The sequence below is a fragment of the Sciurus vulgaris genome (assembly GCF_902686455.1).
Source record: "Sciurus vulgaris genome assembly, chromosome: X".
Taxonomy (NCBI): Eukaryota; Metazoa; Chordata; class Mammalia; order Rodentia; family Sciuridae; genus Sciurus; species Sciurus vulgaris.
This window is the reverse complement of record NC_136471.1, coordinates 20,920,245-20,939,888: the sequence shown is the minus strand read 5'-3', so window position 1 is coordinate 20,939,888 and position 19,644 is coordinate 20,920,245. Positions and strand designations below refer to the sequence as shown.

Genomic DNA, 19,644 nt, shown 5'->3' with positions numbered 1-19,644 from the left:
CCTCCAACTTGCAATCCTCCTGCCTCAGCCTCCCGAGTGACTGGAATTGCAGGCATGGGCCACCACACCCGGGAAGAATGTTTATATAACTCTTCTTACATTTGCATTAATGTTCAAACTGTTTATAAGCCTCTGCTTTGTTCCAAAATATATTTAATCTTTTGGCAGTCCTCTGACATTTGCTGTACAGGATTGTTTGTGGTAGCACGATCAGCTAAATCCTTTTGGGGTAGGCGATCCAGTAGAATGTGGACCAGCTGACTGTTTGAGATTACAGTTGTTCTAACAAAACAAATGTGGAGAAGAATCAAAGGAGTTGGTAGGCTTTTAAAAAATTAAGAAATGATAAATGTTCAATGAAATGAAAATGCTAATTACCTTGATTTGATCATTATACATTGTATATGTGTTGAATGATTACTCCATACCCAGCAAATACATACCATTAAAAAATAATAAAAAGTGAAAACCTATACAAAAAGTGTTTTTGTCTTCTGTGATTCATTTTCTTCATTAAAACAATCATTTGTGTTCTTTCTTCCATCCTCCCCATAGAATAATATAGCAGATCCAGAAGAACTGTTCACAAAATTAGAACGCATTGGAAAAGGCTCATTTGGAGAAGTTTTCAAAGGAATTGATAACCGTACTCAGCAAGTCGTTGCTATTAAAATCATTGACCTTGAGGAAGCTGAAGATGAAATAGAAGACATTCAACAAGAAATAACTGTTTTGAGTCAATGTGACAGCTCATATGTAACAAAATACTATGGGTCGTATTTAAAGGTAATGTGTGTGCTATACCATTTAAGTCATAAGGTATTCTCATTATGTTTTCCTTCCTCTTCCTTAAAATTTTGTTTTTGAAAAGCAATGTCTCAAATTAGGATTTGGCAGTCTTTGGCCTTCGGGCATAATCCAGAGCCATTATAGTGCCAAATAAACTGTTGTTAGATTTAGCAACCGTATCCTGAATGCATCTCCATACTCGGCTGTATCCTGTTCTATACCCAAACTTTTGGTTCAGTGGAGGAGCATTTGAAATGGAGCAGCTGGTTCTTGAGACATATCCTTTGTCAGGAAAAAGCCATCCACCTTGGTTCCTACACACTCTTTTCAATAGTCCATTCTGTCTCAATCTCCAGAATTGATGAAAATTTTATGTCTCTTATTCCATTGAGTTATGGTGGTTGCATTTCTCTCTTCCATCATGTTGTGAGCTTCTTGATAGCAGGCAGTTTAGCTTAAATAGTCTTGGTTTCTTTATCACAGCACAGAGTCTGGCACGTCTCAAGCACATGATAAACATAGTCATTCATTATCCCCAGTAGATTGGTTCCAGGCCCTCCTTCCCAAGACACTAAAATTCTCAGATGCTCAACCATATAAAATGACATAGTATTTGTATAAACCTGTGTATATCCTTCTAATCACCTGTAGATTATTCTGTAATACATTGTAAATGCTACGTTAATAGCTGTTATACTGTATTATTTACAGAATAATGACAAAAAAAGTCTGTACTCGTTCAGTAGAGAGGTTTTATTTTTTCCAAATATCTTCGACCCACAGTTGGTTGAATCTTGAATAAGGAACTCATGGATATAGGGGACTAACTTTTTGTTACAATGGAATAAAATGAAGTAATACCTGCCCCCTGCTGAAGTTGGATTTTTTTTGTTGGTCCCAAGATCTCGTAATTAGCAGCCGCCTAAAGTTCCAGCAGATGGAGATGTTACTGCACAACAGAAAACTCTTTGTTTAGTGAAACCCAAGAGTTCTTGGGTTCCACAGGTAGAAGTCAGGATTTGTGTCCATTGAAATGTATAGAATAAATAGCTACAGTGGATTAAACAAAGGGAAATGAAGGGAGAGGATTAGGAACAAGAAAGACAGTGGAATGAATCTGGCATAACTTTCCTATGTACATGTATAAATATACCACAGTGAATCTTAACATCATGTACACCCTGAGGTGTATTGAGATCCTAATAGAATAAGATATACTCCATGTTTGTATAAATATGTCAAAATAGACTTTATTGTCATGTATAACTAAAGAGAACAAATAAATATTTAAAAAATTAAAAATAAAGAAAATGAATAATTAGGTAGAAAACTCTGGCTTAGGCTGGGTTTTAAATTATTTTAAAAATAAAATTGTTAGGGCTGGGGTTGCAGCTTGGTGATAGAGCACTTGCCTAGCATGTGTGAGGCACTAAGTTCGATCCTCAGCAGCACATATAAATAAATGAATTATATAAAGGTATTGTGTCTCTGTACAACCAAATATATTTTTGAAAAGATAAAATTGTTTTGCCGGGTGTGGTGGTTCATGCCTGTAATTCCAGCAGCTAGGGATGCTGAGGCAAGAGGATTTCAAGTTCAAAACCAATCTCAGCAATTTAGCAAGGCTGTAAGCAACTTAGTGAGATGCTATCTCAAAATAAAAAATAAAAAGAGCTGAGGATGTGGCTCAGTGATTAAGCACCTCTGGGTTCACTTCTTGGCACCAAAAATAAAGGAATAAAAAATTGTTTATCCCCATGTTGAAAAATTTCAAAGGAAGGCAGTATTAGACCTTTGCCTTTCAGAGTTGATTAAGGTGGGAGTTGGTATTATTTCTTTTGCCTTAAAATCCATATTTGAATATTTGGTGGTGGTGTCCTCCCTTCCAGACATGATGGCCTGAATGTGAAAGCAATGATTGGGCAGGCTACAGTGGTAGCGTTTACACTGTCTCTGTCAGCTGAGGTCTGTGTTGACAATTGTAGAGATCCAATACTGTAAGTCGCCTGCAGCGGGGATTTCTTACTTGACTCAGATGTCACATTGGTGATGGTATGCAAGGCGCGTGTGCTTGTGAAAAAGGCGGAGATGGGAAGCACCCCTCCCACACACACTACTAGGGGGCGGGGAAGAGAATCGCTCACTGGCCTCTGAGACCGTGTTCAGAGTGCACGCATGCGCAAAGAAAACTTGATTCGGTCGAGTGGGAGCTAGCTTGTTGTGATGATCACTCTGGTGTGTCAGCTGTGGGTGGCTACTGTGCCTCTATAGAGATGGTCTGCAGCATAACTTAGGCTGTGACTCAGTGTTCTCTGAGTTTATGTGTGCAGTGCGGGCATGCGCAGAAAGACCTTGGCACAAACCTGGTGCGAGTCATAATGGTCTATGGTGGGGACTCCATGTCTGACGCATGTTTAGAGTCCAGGTTCCTGAGTACATAGTGCCCACTGAATTGGTGTGCGGAGCAAGGGCATGGACAAAGCAGCGTTGGTTTTAGCCAGGCTGCGAACCAGTTGACCGAGAGGGTAAATCCAGCGTTTGAGCTGTGGGTGGACGCACAGCTGCGAAGCGCTCGCGTTTGGTGTGTGAACTTCCCCTGCATCACTCGGGAATCAGGAGGTGGCATCAGCAACATGACGAAACCAAAAATTCCCGCCTTACTTCTTTGTTTCTAGCGGTCCACTGGTGTTTCAGGTATGCCAGATCCACCCATAGTCCTTTCTATGGGCATTTTCTGCCTTCTTTTGCGCCACTGTGTTGTTATAGTTTCTTAAAAGGACCCTTGAACCCTTTGAAGGTTTTTTTTGGTTTGCATCTGTGTGGTGGCGTTGGGGAGGGTTGCTGTTTCTTATTCCTCCATCTTGATGACTTCCCAGGCTGTCATTGCTTTCTCGATCAGCATTTATATTAATTAATGCAAATATAAGCTGGGCGCAGTGGTGCAGGCCTGTAATCCCAGCTGCTTGGGAGGATGAGGCAGGAGGATTGCCAGTTCAAAGCCAGCCTCAGCAATTTAGCAAGGCCCTGAGCAACTCAACGAGGCGTAGCTCAGTAGTTGAGTGCCCTTGGGTTCAATCCCTTATACAAAAACAAAACAAACACCCAATATAAAAATTTACCATCAGTTTTCAGTGCTTTTTTTTTTTTACAAGTCTGATTTATTTTAACATATGAATTGGATGGAGAGTGTATGCATATTAGAATGAATCTTTCAACAGTCTATCATACACTGTACTAGGTGCTAAAGATATAAAATAGCTCGCTCCTGCCATCAAGGACCTTACAGTTCAGTATTGCATGAAAATGGTGCAGATTTTATGATGAACGTGTATATAAGCTGCAGATGAGGCACAAATAAGTGAGCATCCTGTTTTTGAGGGTGATTTGAAAAAAAAAGTCCTCCAAAAGGAGGTAATAATACTGATAATTTTTATTCAATTTCAGCATTTACCTCTAAGTGTTGGCTGTTACCGTATTTTACTACATGCATAATTTTTGGTCCTTTGCAGCATAATGTTGCATTCATGTTTACTCCTAAAAGGGTAATTTAGCAGTTGATATTCATTTAGAGAAATCTTGTGAGTGATCATTCACTCAATACTTTTAAGTCACCCTTCTAATTCCCATAACAGACTTCGTTGTAGGTAGTCCCAGGAATTTTGCGTGTGTGTGTGTGTGTGTGTGTGTGTGTGTGTTATTTGTTCATTTGGGGTGACTGTTTCTGGATTGAATACTGGTAATTCCAGACCCAGTCTAGAGCAAACCTGAACCCTTGCTATTTTTAGGCACCTATAACAGATAAGCTATTTTTGGTGACTGACTTAAAATATTAAAAAGGCCTATTTAAAATGGATCTTATTTATTATTTTGGAAATAAGTACTGATATGGGATTGAATGTTTTACTGGTTGTATATAGCCTTTGTTTATTCATGTTCAGTACTCATAGAAAATGCGTCACAACTCTATTTTTATAAGATTTCACATTTAAAAATATTTTCTTCAAAACTGAGCACAGTGGTTTATATGTACTACTCATCTAATAATTATTTAACCTTTAAATAAATATAAACTAATTTATGTTTTGTCCCAAATCTTCATTGTAGAATATACTCAGACTAGTCGGTGATAAAAACAAAACAAAACAAAAAAAATCCCACCATTGTCCAAGGTGTTCTTAAAGGATTAAACTGAATCATTTTTATCTCCTTTCCCAATCATTAATTGAAATCTATGAGTAAAAGAATACTTTAAGGGTGGGTATGTGGCTCAGTGGTAGAGCACTTGCCTGGCATCCATGACACCCTAGGTTTGATCTCCCACAAAGAAAACAAAAAAAAAATACAGTGAAGAACTTTTTGTTTCATGATAAAATTATAGAAATGCACAGTTGGCCAATACTGAATAGCTGTATCTATTTTAAGTGAATAAATGTATGAATATACATGGTATATACACATAAATCTCTATACAGACAAGTACATATACACATAGAAAAAGAAATATACTATGACCTTAGGGTCTTTTAATACTATTTATTTGAATCGCTTTTTTAAATTGAGCAACTGATTTTCCATTTCTATTAAACCTTTGATAGTGTAGACTTGAGGCTTTTCTAAACTAAAATCACATATAACAGGGTTCTGTTTAGTGCAGTGAATGTAATTTAAGGTCACATTCTCTGAGTAACATCAGAAAACTGCATTATCAACCAATTGTGTACCTTCCGTGGCCCATCCTTACATTTCAGATGACAGGATTTCGTGAGTCAAGTTAATTGAGCAGCGTAGGGTATCAGTTTTTCTCAGGTTGCCCTTGCACAGGATATCATACATAACCAAGACCTCACCATAAGCTGGAAGTAAAGGTTGTTGTGTTTGAGAGAAAATTATATGCTCTCTAAAACTGTATGCAATCGTAGTGATTTCCTTGAGACATGCAAAAATGTACTAGGTATTCATTTTGACTGAGCTCAGTGTATAACTTCATTTTTAAAAACAAGAGTAAAAACCAGACAAACACATCAGTGTGACCACAGTGTTTTCCTTTAATTTTAGTTCACTCCAGAGTTTCTTGACAGACAAAGTTAGTCTTTATGAAGAGTGCTAAAATAAGCAAACCCTTCCCTTCTGATCTCATAATGTTGGAAGAATCTTTTATAATCTTTAAATATTTTTCTAGTTCAATGTAAATCTTAAAATAAAGCTTACTCAGGCATTGAGTAGAATTTGAATCATGCCTTTATTTGCTGCTAAAAATTGCCTTTAGATTTCTGTTTATGTTAAGGAAATAATCACCCCTCCACACACACATATACATATACTGCCACTGAAATTTATTTTAAAAAAGAATTGAATGAATAAAGTGAAGTATTCCAGAATAGATTCTGTATACTTTTGTGGCCTTCTCAGTTTTCATTGAAGCCTGTGTGTGCTTACATCCAGTGTATGTTTAGTATCTTTAGAATATCCTTTTATTAAAATTATTTTATAGTTATATAAAACTTGAAGAAAATTGAAGACAGTATATTCCTCCTTACCAAAATGTTCTTTTCTCAGATGAGGAATAGCTTGCCGGGTGCAATGGTGCACCCCTGTAATCCCAGCAGCTTGGAAGGCTGAGACAGAAGGATTGTGAGTTCAAAGCCAGCCTCAGTAATTTAGCAAGGCCCTAAACAACTCAGCAAGACCTTGCCTCTAAATAAAATATGGAAAATGACTGGGGGCAATGTGGCTCAATTGTTAAGCACTCCTGGGTTCAGTCCCTGGTACAAAAAAAGACAACAGTTTTAAGCATAAAGTAATACATCTCTAAGAAGCCCCATATTAGATTCAGTTTAACAGATGCATATTTATTGAGTGCCTCTCATTTTGTTTCTTTGCCATGGTCAGTCTCCTCCACTTTATTTTGACAATTAAATTCATGCCTCTGGTCTCTGACTCTCTTCTCTGTCTCAGATACGGATTTCTGCTTTGCTTCATCTATTACCTACTTACCTGTACCTCAAGGGCAATAACCCTGAAGTTGAGGAGATAAAATTTGAACTAGGTCTGCCTGGAGTATGATTGCAATGGAAGGTTGGAATGTGAGGTTGGGGTAGGGACAAGGCATTCCAAACGGGAAGCAAATGGTTCAGAGGTGGTAAAGTGTCTAGCCATATTCTAGGTAAGATGATCTCTACTGTCCTTTGCAGTTCTATAAAATCTTATGTTCTCTGTGTTTTTCGATTGTAGTAAAAGACACATAACATAAAATTTACCACTTTAACCATTTTGAAGTTCATGGGCATTAAGTACATTCACAATGGTGTGAAGTCATCATCATTCATCTCCAGAACATGTTACCAATTGAAACTATAACTCATTAAACAATAACTCCCCATTCCCTGCTCCTTGGAAACTGTCATTCTACTTTGAGTCACTGAATTTGACTTACTCTAGGTACCTCATGTAAGTATTATCACAGAATATTTTTCCTTTTCTGACGGGCTTATTTCAATTGTACATGCTGGTTGATATGCTCAGTGTTATTACTGGCTATTGGATTACTAGACCAGCCACTTAATTCAACATGTAGGTAGTATAAATAATCCTCTCTCATATATACATATAATCCGTATATTGAATTAGTTTTTTCTTTTTCTTTTTCTTTTTTTTTTGGATGGGGGTTACCAGAGATTGAACTCAGGGGCACTGGACCACTGAGCCACAACCCCAGCCCTATTTTGTATTTTATTTAGAGACATTGTCTCACTGAGTTGCTTAGGGCCTCACTGTTTCTGAGGCTGGCTTTGAACTCTCCATCCTCCTGTCTCAGCCTTCTGAGCTGCTGGGATTACACGCCTGTGCTACCGTGCCTGACTGAATTATTTTTTTCTATGAACAAATGCTTTATAAGTTCATAGTAGTATTTCTGCTACTTTGGCCGAGACTCTGCTTTAGCAGCAAATAATTGGTGTTCAAAGGACTTAAGAGGTGACAAGAATTGATACTTCAGACATCAGAAATTCAGTAACACTAACTTCTTCCAGTAAATAGGACAACTCTAGAGCACTTCCTTTTTATTTTTTTTGTACCAGGGATTGAACCCAGGGGCACTTAACCATTGAGCCACATCCCCAGCCCTTTTTTGTATTTATTTAGAGATAGAGTCTTAATGAATTGCTCCGTGCCTCACTGAGTTGCTGAGGCTGGGTTTGAACTCATGATCCTCCTGCCTCAGCCTCCCAAGCTCCTGGGTTTACAGGTGTGTGAGTGTGTGCCACCATACCAGCCTACAATGATTCTTTAGGTTTTCTGAATTTAGGGACGATTTCCTAACACCAACTGAAAGCCCATGTTGATATAGAACTTGAAACTTAATCCTCCAAACCATTATTCAGATATATGGATTCTTTAATAAGCCGAGATGTGGAATTTTATATGCTAAGTTTATGGTTATAGTTTACAGTCACCTGACTCATTTAGAATTTCAAACCAGTATGTAGATAGAACTTAGCACTTTAATTTATTTAAAAGGCAAACCAACCATTTATTTGTATCCTCCAACATGAAAGCCTTTTGTAGAAATTGAAGATAGAATCTGTAACATCACACCCCCCAAAATAGTGGCTAGATACTTTGGGTTAGTTTTGTTTGTGGTCATGTTTTCATTAAGCTGCATTGAGCAGGGAGGAGCCCCACCACTTTGCCATTTCTTCCTTGCTCCTCAGGCCTTGCTTCAAGCTTCTGCCCCGCTAATGGTCTTCCAGATGTCCAGGTCTATGGCCATCCTCCAGTGATGTTCAAAAGGAGGCAGTCAGGAATGCTATGTGGTACCTCTGGACCATTGCCTGTCTCAAAGGAGTACCTAGTTCTACTGCACAGCACTTGCTGGTAGAAAGTCTATTCTCAGATCTGGAAGTTGCTTGGTCCTAACTTTAAAAACTAAACAGTATATACTGTTTTATAAGGTCACATGTCAGGCTTTTTATGAATACTTTCTGGTGATAGTTTGTAAATTTTCATTTTGAATTGGTACAAACAAAAGGGCATACATTGGTTTTAGACTTGAAAAACAGATGCTTTTCATTCATACAGAACCTTAAAACAAACTCATTTTATAAGATCTTTTTCTTTTAAATGTCAAGTACATGGGAAGTTTTCTTTTGAATTCAGATACTAGAATATAGTACATGCTAGAAACTATGGTAAAAGAAAATATTCTTAAGTTGTAAGCCATTATAAGAACCACTTTTGTGTGTGTGATACCAGGGAGTGAACCCAGGGGTGCTCCACCACTGAGCTATATCCCCAGCCCTTTTAATTTTTTATTTTGAGACAGGACCTTACTAAGTTGCTGAGACTGGCCTCCAACTTGTAATCCTTCTGCTTCTGCCTCCTGAGTCTTTGGAATTACAGGAATGCACCATTTTGAGTGGCAAGAAATACCTTTTTTTCTTTAAAAATATAAAGTCGTGTCAGGTTTATAATTCTCCAGTTCTGAATACCTATGCATAAATACAAGTTATATGAACCACTCCCAGAACTTTGCTTCCCTTCCCACTATTGTAGAAATTTATTTCTTCTTTTTTTCTCCTGTGAACACCTGACTTTCAGCTTTTTCTTTCCTCAGTTCAAGTTGGCCTGCCATTGGCAGAAGTGAGCAGATGTTAAGATTAGTGGAAGTGAACTGGATGGTGCACTGTTCCTCTCTTTCCTTTATGTATCCTACATAGTGTCCACATTAAGAAAGGAGAATCCTTCTGTTTTAATTTAACTGATCCTTCTCTTCTCAGCCCCTAGCCCTAGGCCACATCGCAGCCCCTACACTACAATATCAACTTAACTCTGATTCTTCAACCTTCAACCATTTGCTGACTCATCATCATGTCACTAGAGTCCATTCTCTGCCTTAATAAAGTCCCAGTCGCATGGAGATGATTGAAAAATTTTAAATTGCACTCCTGAGTCTTCTCACAGATTTTAGAGTGAGTGAACCAGCATTAGCTTGAGAACCTTCATTCCATAGCTGGGGCTGTAAAGGCGAGAAATGTGTTCCTGGCATTCCAAGTTAGAGCACAACACTGAATATATATTTTCCCCTAGAAAAATCATTAAGGTATAAGTAGTAGTTTGTTTCTCTGAACTGCTTGTCTGAAACTCTTCATGCTATATACTATGGATACATTTACGTTAAATTTTTCTTTGGGGGGGACTACTCCAGGAACTTAAACATATTTTTTTTTAATGGAAAAAAATTCTTGCTTCTAAATAACTTACTTAGAAATGGACTTTGTGGACATAATTGAATAACAACTTGGCTGCTGCCAGTATAGTAAAATCAACCTTTTGATTTCTAGTCATCTATGTGTTCTCAAAAACATTCAGAGAGGGCTGGGACTGGGGCTTAGTGGTAGAGTACTTGTCTCGCATGTGTGAGGCACTGGATTTGATCCTTAGCACCATATAAATAAATAAAATAAAGGTATGGTGTCCATCCACAACTAAAAATACATAAAAAACCTTCAGAGAACATCATTCATGAAGTGGTATGGAGAGAGAATTATCCATAATATTTCAGGCCATATCTGAAACAAGTAAGTGCTTTGTTCCAGTGTTTAACTGATGGAGCTGAATGGTGTGTATGTATGTATATTTGTTTTAGGATTCATATACATATATTCCCCCATGAACCTCATTACTCTTGTTGTGATCACAGTGAAATTAATTTCACCTGCAGTAATCATATGCTTTTTTTTTTTTTTCTTAAGAGTTACACACTGCCCTTTCCTTATTTATTTACATCAAAGGGCAAAAAAACCCTATTCTTTCTAGGTTCCACACATGCACCAAAAATGCTCATTAATCATGGCTGATAAAAGTCATAAACTGCATTAAAACAAATGAAACCCAAACTGAAATAAGGCAAAATATCCAGTGTTCTCAAACTCTCAAATCACATGGGAAACAATAAATAAAAAATGTGTCTGTTCTTCTTGTTCTTTAATGTAATTATCTTTTCCTTTCAATGTCATCATTCAAGATAACAATTGCAAGCTGTGGCTTTTTTCTCAGTTTTATAATTATTAAGAGCTTAACATTAACAAACAATACTGTATTTGTTTAGGTATATCAAAGGCTAAATAGAGTCTAGGCTCTGAAATTTATTTATTTTTTTGTATAATGGTATACGGAAAAATATGTTCTGTATTCAAAGCAACCACTTTTAAACATCTATTTTAAAATCATTACATTAGTATGTAAGATTTAACTTTTGCTACTATGTTATTTTGAGTAAAGTTTATAATTATTAAATTGTTCCATGGCTTTACAGGGTTCAAAATTATGGATAATAATGGAATATCTGGGCGGCGGTTCAGCACTGGATCTTGTAAGTATTTTAAAATAATTACACAAACATTTTTAACCATTTTCTGTTAATTCAAGTAAGTGGTGGCTTTTGAGCAAAGCTAAATGGTTATATTAGTTAATATGTTCAAATTAAACTCTTGAGGACCACTACACTTATGTAGATACTGCTTTATTGCAGATTTGAGCATGTTGCTGACAATCTGTGAGTATGCAAGAAATACAACAGCTTAATAAATAAGATTCCCCTGAATTAGGAGTGGGGTGTGTGCTAATTGTTGTCAGGTTTGAGTTTGACTTTTGCAAGTGTATCCTAAGACTGAATGTTCTTTGATTTTTAAAAAATATATAATTGAGATAACTGTCACTAAGAGTGATTATGAACTGAATATTTGTGTCCCCCACAAATTCATATGTTGAAATCCTAACTTCCAATGTGATAGTATCAGAAAGTGGGCCTTTGGAAGGAAATTAGGTAAAGAAGGCAGAGCCCTCAGGAATGTGTCAAGGAGATTCCAGAGAGCTCTCTAGCTGTCTTTCTACCCTGGGAGGGTACATCGAGAAGATGGCCATCTGGAAACCAGGAAGTGTACTCTCACCAGACTTCAGTCTTCCAGAACCTTGATCTTGGACTCCCCAGCCTCCAGAACTGTGAGAAATAAGTGTTTGCTATTTTAAGTCACCGGGTCTGTGGTTTTCTGTTAGAACAGCCCAAAGTGACTAACACATTGGTTTCAGGGATTTGACCAAGTAGGCCTACATATATAGTGCTGTACAGATTTCTCTCTGCCCCACTATAGGTTATTTGGAAATGTGATGGCATATTTTGGTTGTTAAAATGACTGACAGTTACTGCCATTTTAGTGGGCCAGTATCAGAATGTTTAAGTCCTGCAGAGTGCAGGAAAATTTCCACCCATTGAAGATATGTTCACATGCAGAATACCTCTGAGAAACTGTTTTCCCCATGTTAGTATGATCCCTTTTTTTTTTTTTTCTGGTACTAGGGATTGAACCCTGGGGTGCTTAACCACTGAGCCACATTCCCAGCCCTTTTTACATTTTGTTAGAGGCAGGGTCTCACTGAGTTGCTAAGTGTCTTACTAAGTTGCGAAGACTGGATTTGAACTCTTGATTCTCCTGCCTCAGCCTTCTAAGCTGCTGGGATTACAAATGTGTGCCGCCGCACCTGGCTAGTATAATCCTACCAATGTTGATTTCTTCCCTTTAAAATCTCTATTAAGGGCTGGGAATGTAGCTCAGTTGGTAGAGTGCTTGCCTTGCAAGCACAAGGCCCTGGGTTCAATCCCCAGCACCGTAAAAGTAAAATAAAATAAATTAAAATCTTTATTAATATGACATTATTTATAAGATTAAATATGAATCATGAAATGACCATTGGGCCAGTCAGTCTATAGGGGTTTAAGTTTATAGGGCCAGCTTTGCTCAACTAAGTCTGTGACTGTGAACCAGACCCAGGAACTCCCTGAACTTGGGTGTCTCATAAAACAAGAGAAGTTGCAGTAAGTTGTTTTTAAGTTCTCTTCCATCTTTAATACTATAGGACATATTTTATTTATCTGCCTCTGCATTCGAAATTATAGAGCATGCTGTTTTTAAGTAAAAGGTGTCATAAGTAATATTTCAATTCTTATTTTTTAAGTGCAGATGAGTTTCCTTACCTGAAAGTGATTAGATACTTTTAGTTTTTAAATTTTTTTTTTGGGGGGGGGTACTATGGATTGAACTCAGGGGCACTTGACCACTGAACCATATCCCCAGCCCTATTTTGTGTTTTATTTATTTAGAGACAGGGTCTCACTGAGTTGCTTAGCACCTCACTTTTGCTGAGGCTGGCCTTGAACTCGTGATTCCCCTGCCTCAGCCTCCCAAGCCACTGGGATTAGAGGTATGTGTCACTGCCCCTGGCAGTGATTAAATATTTTTAAAAGATTTTAACCCTCACTACTGATGAATCAGATTTTCAAATAAACCTACAAACAGAAATGACTGAAGAGATTTCCTTTGTTTTAAGCAGAACTGTACTGAAACTAAAGATATGATAAACTTGATCTGGAAAGCCTCATTTACTTCTAGGAGTTCATTTTAGTTTAATCAGTTGCCAAGTTTGGCAATCTTTTCTTGTCTCTAATCTAATTCTCATATCCTAAAGCTTAAGTTCATTTTTTCCTCTCTCCTCTCCAGTGAGAGAACACCACTGGCATTTCTTTATATGATATCCTTCATGCATATGGAGTCAGGCTTCATTCTCAAGGTTAAATGATCTCATTTCTGTTTGCCTTGTCAGTCTTATTATTAAAAGTTTGTTGTTTAGCCCCTGAAGAAGCCTCTCAATTGCTCTGAGATCTTCCTTCTACTTTTTAAATATTGAGAAGCCTTTACAAATTAATCAGTTCCCTTGTCTGTTCCCCCATGGTACTCACCATTTCTCTTCTCCATTTTGTAGGCATGGGCAAAGTTAGTCCACTCTGTTTATCAGGTTCACTAATAGCAATGTTAAACATTGATCACTGGCATAGCCCCCCCTAATAGCCCTAATCTATATCCTGCGTGAAATGATTGTGAGTTCTTGATCTCATCCTGCCATTCTGCACTCTACCTGATAAAAAATGGCCATTCGAGTAAATTCAAGAATTAGAATGTTGTTGGTTCTGTATTGGCTGAGTATCTAAAGGCCTAGTTTTTAGTCCCATTTCTTCCACTGAGAAGTTGGCTAAAATTGGGCAAGATCATCTATTTGTGCCTTAGTTTCCTCAAATGTTAGATGAAGAAATTGGATTAGTAATCTTTTGTGTTTTCCTAGCTCTAAAATCCAGTAATATTGTGATTTAATGGTAAACCTCATTGAACTGAGCTTCAAAAGGAGAGCAAGTGCTGAAAAAATATTTTGTTCCTTTTCCATGTATAGTCATATAGAGATGAGTGCTGTCATTTTGGGAATCTAAGAAAGAACGATGATAGTAGTAGAGGAGGGCTCTGTTACCAGGAGCAAGGGAAAACAGAGAGATGTTGAACAGAGTATTTCTCACTTCAAACTGTGCCTGACTAATGGAATAACATAAGATCATGATTTGTAATTTATATCAACATTATATATAGTGTACCTCAAGGGTCTCTGTCACTCTTAAAAATCCATTTGTCACATCTGAACAAACATTGAGCATACTGTACATTAGTTTATTAAATTTATTATACCCTACTTCTTTCCAAAAAGAATTTGCAGTGGCTTACAACAAAAAACCATATAATAAACAGAATAAAACATGAACACTGAGAAAAAAAGTTGGAAACTATCTACTAACTGTAAAAGAAGGCATAATATAGCATGCTGTATTAGGGACTGGCTGGAAGTCAAAGGAATGTAGGGAAAATCCACAGGCCCACAAGAGTACAGTCTTTTTTTCTTTTTCTTTTTTTTCTGTACTAGGGATTGAAACTGAGAGTGCTTTACTATTGAGCTACGTCCCCAGTCTTTCTATTTTTATTTTTAATTTTGAGACAGCGTCTCACTAAATTGCTGAGGCCGACCTCAAATTTGTGATCCTCCAGTCTCAGCCTCCCAAGTTGCTGCAATTACAGGTGTGCAGCACCACACCTGGCTAAGGGTACAATCTTTGAAAGAGTAGATGTCCCTGTTTTGCATATGCTTCCTTCATAATAGAGGCAAAATTACACATGGCGGTAAACTGCCCTGGGGCAGAGGTGTTACATATTAGGGACATGACAAGATCTTCAGTCATTGGAGAGAAGTTCAGTTATACAGTCCAAAGACAGACCACAATTTTGGCATGATCTCTCCCTAAGTTGAATTGGGTATTAAAAAAACAATAACAACCTGTGTTCCTTTTACTTTTGTGTTCCTTCTCTTTCCTGATCCCTTTGTTCCCCTTTTCTCATCATTACCAACACGCCTAAGGAGCCATTTTAAGCCTAAGATTTGAAACAGTTTTCTGTGTGATGGTGAACCAGAAAAAAAAAAAAAAATACCCATACTGTCGCCCCATGCCCATTTCACTGCTACAAAGTTTTCCAGCATGCTGTGGCCCTGCCAACATTTTTGATGTTTTACTAAGTGCCAGTCTTAATGAATATGTTTATCCTTCAGTTACTTGGTAGTACCTCAGAATTTTGTTGCCAGCCATCAATAAAATAAGATCTCATTTTCACCTTTTAAAATTACCTCAATCAGTACTGTGTAAGACAGAAACTTTTGGGGTAGAAATTGATAGATTTGGAAATAAATAGATAATGTTACCTAGGAAAGGGAGCTATTGAATTGCAGGTATCCCTGGAGTATACTGTATACCCAGACTAGAGTTAATATTAAATGGTGAGACCAAAGTATGGGTCCTATTTTTGGCTGTTAAATTCTGACATGAAAGTGCCCTTTATTCAGCATAAATATGGCATTCATGAAAGATGAAATACACAAGGTGCCAAAGAGCTGTGAATCCCTCTCAGTGTGAGGCAGAGTGTGCAATGTTTGATTTTCAGCACCTCTTCCCTCCTTCCAGCAAACAGAACTCTGCCTCGATTCTGACTTTAGATTCCCACCCTTTCCTGTAATAATATTGTACAGTCCACTGTTTGTGCTTTATGAGGTACCAGAATTTTTAAATGACCATTTATTTGAAAGAGAAATTTTCAGATATTCCATTACAAGTTCTGAAACCTAGTCATTGCTTTCCTTGTATTCCAGTTGGAACTATTGGCTTTGGGATGGGGATGGGGAAAGAAAGGGAAATGTGTTACATGTACTTGAAAAATATCCCTCCATGATTTGAACTTTGTCTTACAATGAGTCTGAACGATTATTATGTTCCTGGCTAAATTTGAGTCTCAACAAGGCTTTGTTCCTTACTATATTATTGAAACATACAAAATGCTAAGAACTGTACTATAGTTGACCTGAATGATCAAATAGTTGCTGGAGAAATCTTACCGATTATCTGATCTAAAAATCAGTTCAATGTCAATATTTAGTAACTTTTTAATAGCAAATGCCAGAATGTAAGTAGATGATTCCTTTTTTTCCCAAGTGAAAAACCATTTAGCTAGCTCAATCACTGTTTATACATATTTGTTAAGTCTCTAATGTAAATTTCAGGAATTCCAGAATTTGAAGCTAGTATCTAAGAAAAGTGTTTATATTATCTTTGAAGATTAAATTTAATCTTTTAAAAATCTGTTCAGCCTGTGACTTAAAACCCTTTTGCTTTCTTCCCCCATATTTTAAAAATGTTCCTCATTTGTTTAAATACTGGTTTAATAAACAGAACTGCTTCATATATCTAAGTGATTCCCTTATGTCAAAGATAGCAATTTTGAATTTTATTTTGCAAACTTTGAAACGTGTGTGAGTGTGTGTGTGTTTTTCCCCTTAAGCTGCGAGCTGGTCCATTTGATGAGTTCCAGATCGCTACCATGCTAAAGGAAATTTTGAAAGGTCTGGACTATCTGCATTCAGAAAAGAAAATTCACCGAGACATAAAAGGTATACAGCAGTCTAATATGAACCTGAGAAAAATAGATGCATTCTGAGGAAACTCAGTTTTTTTTCTTTTTTCTTTGCCTTCTAGCTGCCAATGTCTTGCTTTCAGAACAAGGAGATGTTAAACTTGCTGACTTTGGAGTGGCTGGCCAGCTGACAGATACACAAATTAAAAGAAACACCTTTGTGGGAACTCCATTTTGGATGGCTCCTGAAGTTATTCAACAGTCAGCTTATGACTCAAAAGTAAAGGATTACTTGTACAAACCGTCTTGTTTTTATTAATAAATTTTGTATAGCAGAGACCTGATTGGAAGAATTTTATTTCAGATAGAACAACGGGCAACAGCAAAGGTCCTGGTGCTATCCTAGTTAATAAACTGTCTGATTTTCCTTCTTTATTGAGTTTTTCTTAAGGAAAAGTTATGTCATATTTTGTTGCTTTTTTATAAATTCCCTTGATGCCAATAATATTTGGACCCTGTTCATGTCAATGACTTTCCATCTCACTTGGAATGAAATCCAAAGTCCTTACTATAACCTATAAGGCTCTGGCTGTTGTCTGCCTCTCCAGTCACAGTGGCTTCATTATTGTTCCTCAAGTATAACAAGTATACTCTGGCCTCAGGACCTTTGCTCTTGCCCTTCCCACTTTCTGGAATAATCTTCCAATCAGGTCTCTGCTTCAACATCACGTACACAGAGATGTCTTTCCCAGACCTTCCAAGTAATTTGCAACCTTCTTTACCCTCTCATTCATTATTTCCTTACTCTACCTTATTATTTTCCTCAAAGAACTTAGCACTGTCTGACACGTTTGTTTATTCTGTCTCATACTAGAATGTAAGCCCCTCGAGAGCAGGAATTTTTGTCTAGTCTTTCCACCACCTGAATGAATCTTCTGGGCCTAGAATGGTATACCTGGCAAAAAGTATGGAATTCAATACATTTCAAAATAAATGAATTCTATTAATCAAATTTATTAATGCCACCTATCTTGGCAGACTTTTTAAAAACTATAGGACCACTACATTCTACAGATGCTTTTGTGGCAGTATACTGGAATGAAGTTTCAAGGTAATAGACTTTTTTTCTTTCTCTTACCTTAGGCTGACATTTGGTCATTGGGAATTACTGCTATTGAACTAGCCAAGGGAGAGCCACCTAACTCTGATATGCATCCAATGAGAGTTTTGTTTCTTATTCCAAAAAACAATCCTCCAACTCTTGTTGGAGACTTTACTAAGTCTTTTAAGGAGTTTATTGATGCTTGCCTGAATAAAGATCCATCATTTGTGAGTATATATTTCTTTTACTACTATCTGTTTTCCATTGTTAGATCTGCTTATAGTAGAGATGGCTTTTTGCATGATGGGGAATAGAGTGCATGTGAAAATTGACTGAAATCTATCCAGGAACCTAGTTCTTCCCTGCACATTGCAGATCATATTCAGTTCTTAACCAGATCCTTAGTTCTTTACTCCTTCCCCTGTATCTTTTTCTTGGTCCCCAGCTTCCTGCTGTCTACTGATCATTTCTTTTTTAAGGAGAAAGAAATTTGAGAAATAAAATTCATTTTATGTCACTACTAAAGTACAGTTATAAAATATTCACAATGATTTCTTTGAACCATGTTATCATTTTTCATGAATGTTAAGTTTGTATTTACTTTTTACTTAATGTTCAGAGACTCCAACAAGAAGTTTTATACATTTCTTGGCCTAGTGAAGTCCTCTCATTTACTTGGCAGTTTTATTAGAGTTACTTTACTGTTGTTAAATTAAAGCTGCCTTATGACTTCTAGAGACTACAAATATACAAGAACTTGATATGACTAATTTTAAGTTAATAATAAACATTCAGATATTAATAAAATGCTAGAAGAAAAATATCCTGCACAGTACCTGGTGTTTGCATTTAGATAAAATAGGAATTGATGCTTGATAGAGAAAGGATTAGAAGATGTGTGCAGATGATAACAAAATTATGGCCTTGCTAGTTGTCATGATTTTTTCAGTTTACAGTAAGTGTAATAAAAGTATTTTAAAGCATTATTTTGAAACATTTTTACTTTCTAAATCCTGCCATGGGCTTTTGAGAAGGCTTTACCTGCTGGTTTACAAAGTAGTGAATTTAATGTGGTTGACTTGAGCCACTTAAAAAAACAGAATTAGCCATTTTCCTACATTTTCATTGTCCTCATGCCTGTAGACTTACTTTTAGTTCAAATGATATTTTTTACCACCCCTCACAATCATAAAGAGCTTTGAAATAGTCATGTATTCTTCATTTTATTCCTTAGCGTCCTACAGCTAAAGAACTTCTGAAACATAAATTCATTGTAAAGAATTCCAAGAAGACTTCTTATCTTACTGAACTGATAGATCGATTTAAGAGATGGAAGGCAGAAGGACACAGTGATGATGAATCTGATTCTGATGGCTCTGATTCGTATGTACAAATTACTTAATTTTTATGTGGATAGCCCATTTGAATACACTGTGTCTTTTAGCAATGATCTGCTATGTTTGCATTAGCTTAAAATATTAACTATATTCTGAAGTTTCATCTTAGAAACTGTGAATGTCTTCCCCAGTCACAGTCTGTGGAATACAATGAATTTGGAAACATGCTTTTCTTGGAAGTGAATAGCTCTAGTTTTAAATGGTCTTGGTCTAACCCCTAGTGGATACTTGAGCATATTACAAAATTTTGGAATAAAATTTCATTAAAGGTGTCAACATTAGTTTGCAAAAAGTAATAAGGAACCAGGTGCAGTGGAACACATCTGTAATCCAGTAGTTCAAGAGGCTGAGGCAGGAAAACTGCAAGTTTGAGGTCAGCCTGGACAACTGAGCAAGACCTGTCTCAAAATAAAAAAATAAAATAAAAAGGACTGGGGATGTAACTCAGTTGTAGAGTGTCCCTGGGTTCAACTCCCACTACCCCAAAAAAGTAAGGAGCTATGTCTTCTCATGCTTTGATGGCAACCTCCAA

At 36.9% G+C, this 19,644-nt stretch overlaps 1 protein-coding gene across 2 annotated transcripts in view; it reads left to right on the top strand.

Annotated features, from left to right (window-relative positions):
• STK26 (serine/threonine kinase 26) overlaps window positions 1–19,644 on the top strand; it is a 55,162-nt gene that overhangs the window by 30,754 nt on the left and 4,764 nt on the right. The window contains exons 3-8 of one of the 2 annotated variants that reach the window (XM_079124751.1): window positions 556–786; window positions 11,102–11,158; window positions 16,542–16,650; window positions 16,736–16,893; window positions 17,757–17,942; window positions 18,950–19,098. In XM_079124751.1, the coding sequence (XP_078980877.1) occupies window positions 556–786; window positions 11,102–11,158; window positions 16,542–16,650; window positions 16,736–16,893; window positions 17,757–17,942; window positions 18,950–19,098 (890 nt within the window). The remainder of the gene's footprint in view (window positions 1–555; window positions 787–11,101; window positions 11,159–16,541; window positions 16,651–16,735; window positions 16,894–17,756; window positions 17,943–18,949; window positions 19,099–19,644) is intronic. The other variant, XM_079124752.1, reaches the window with a different exon arrangement.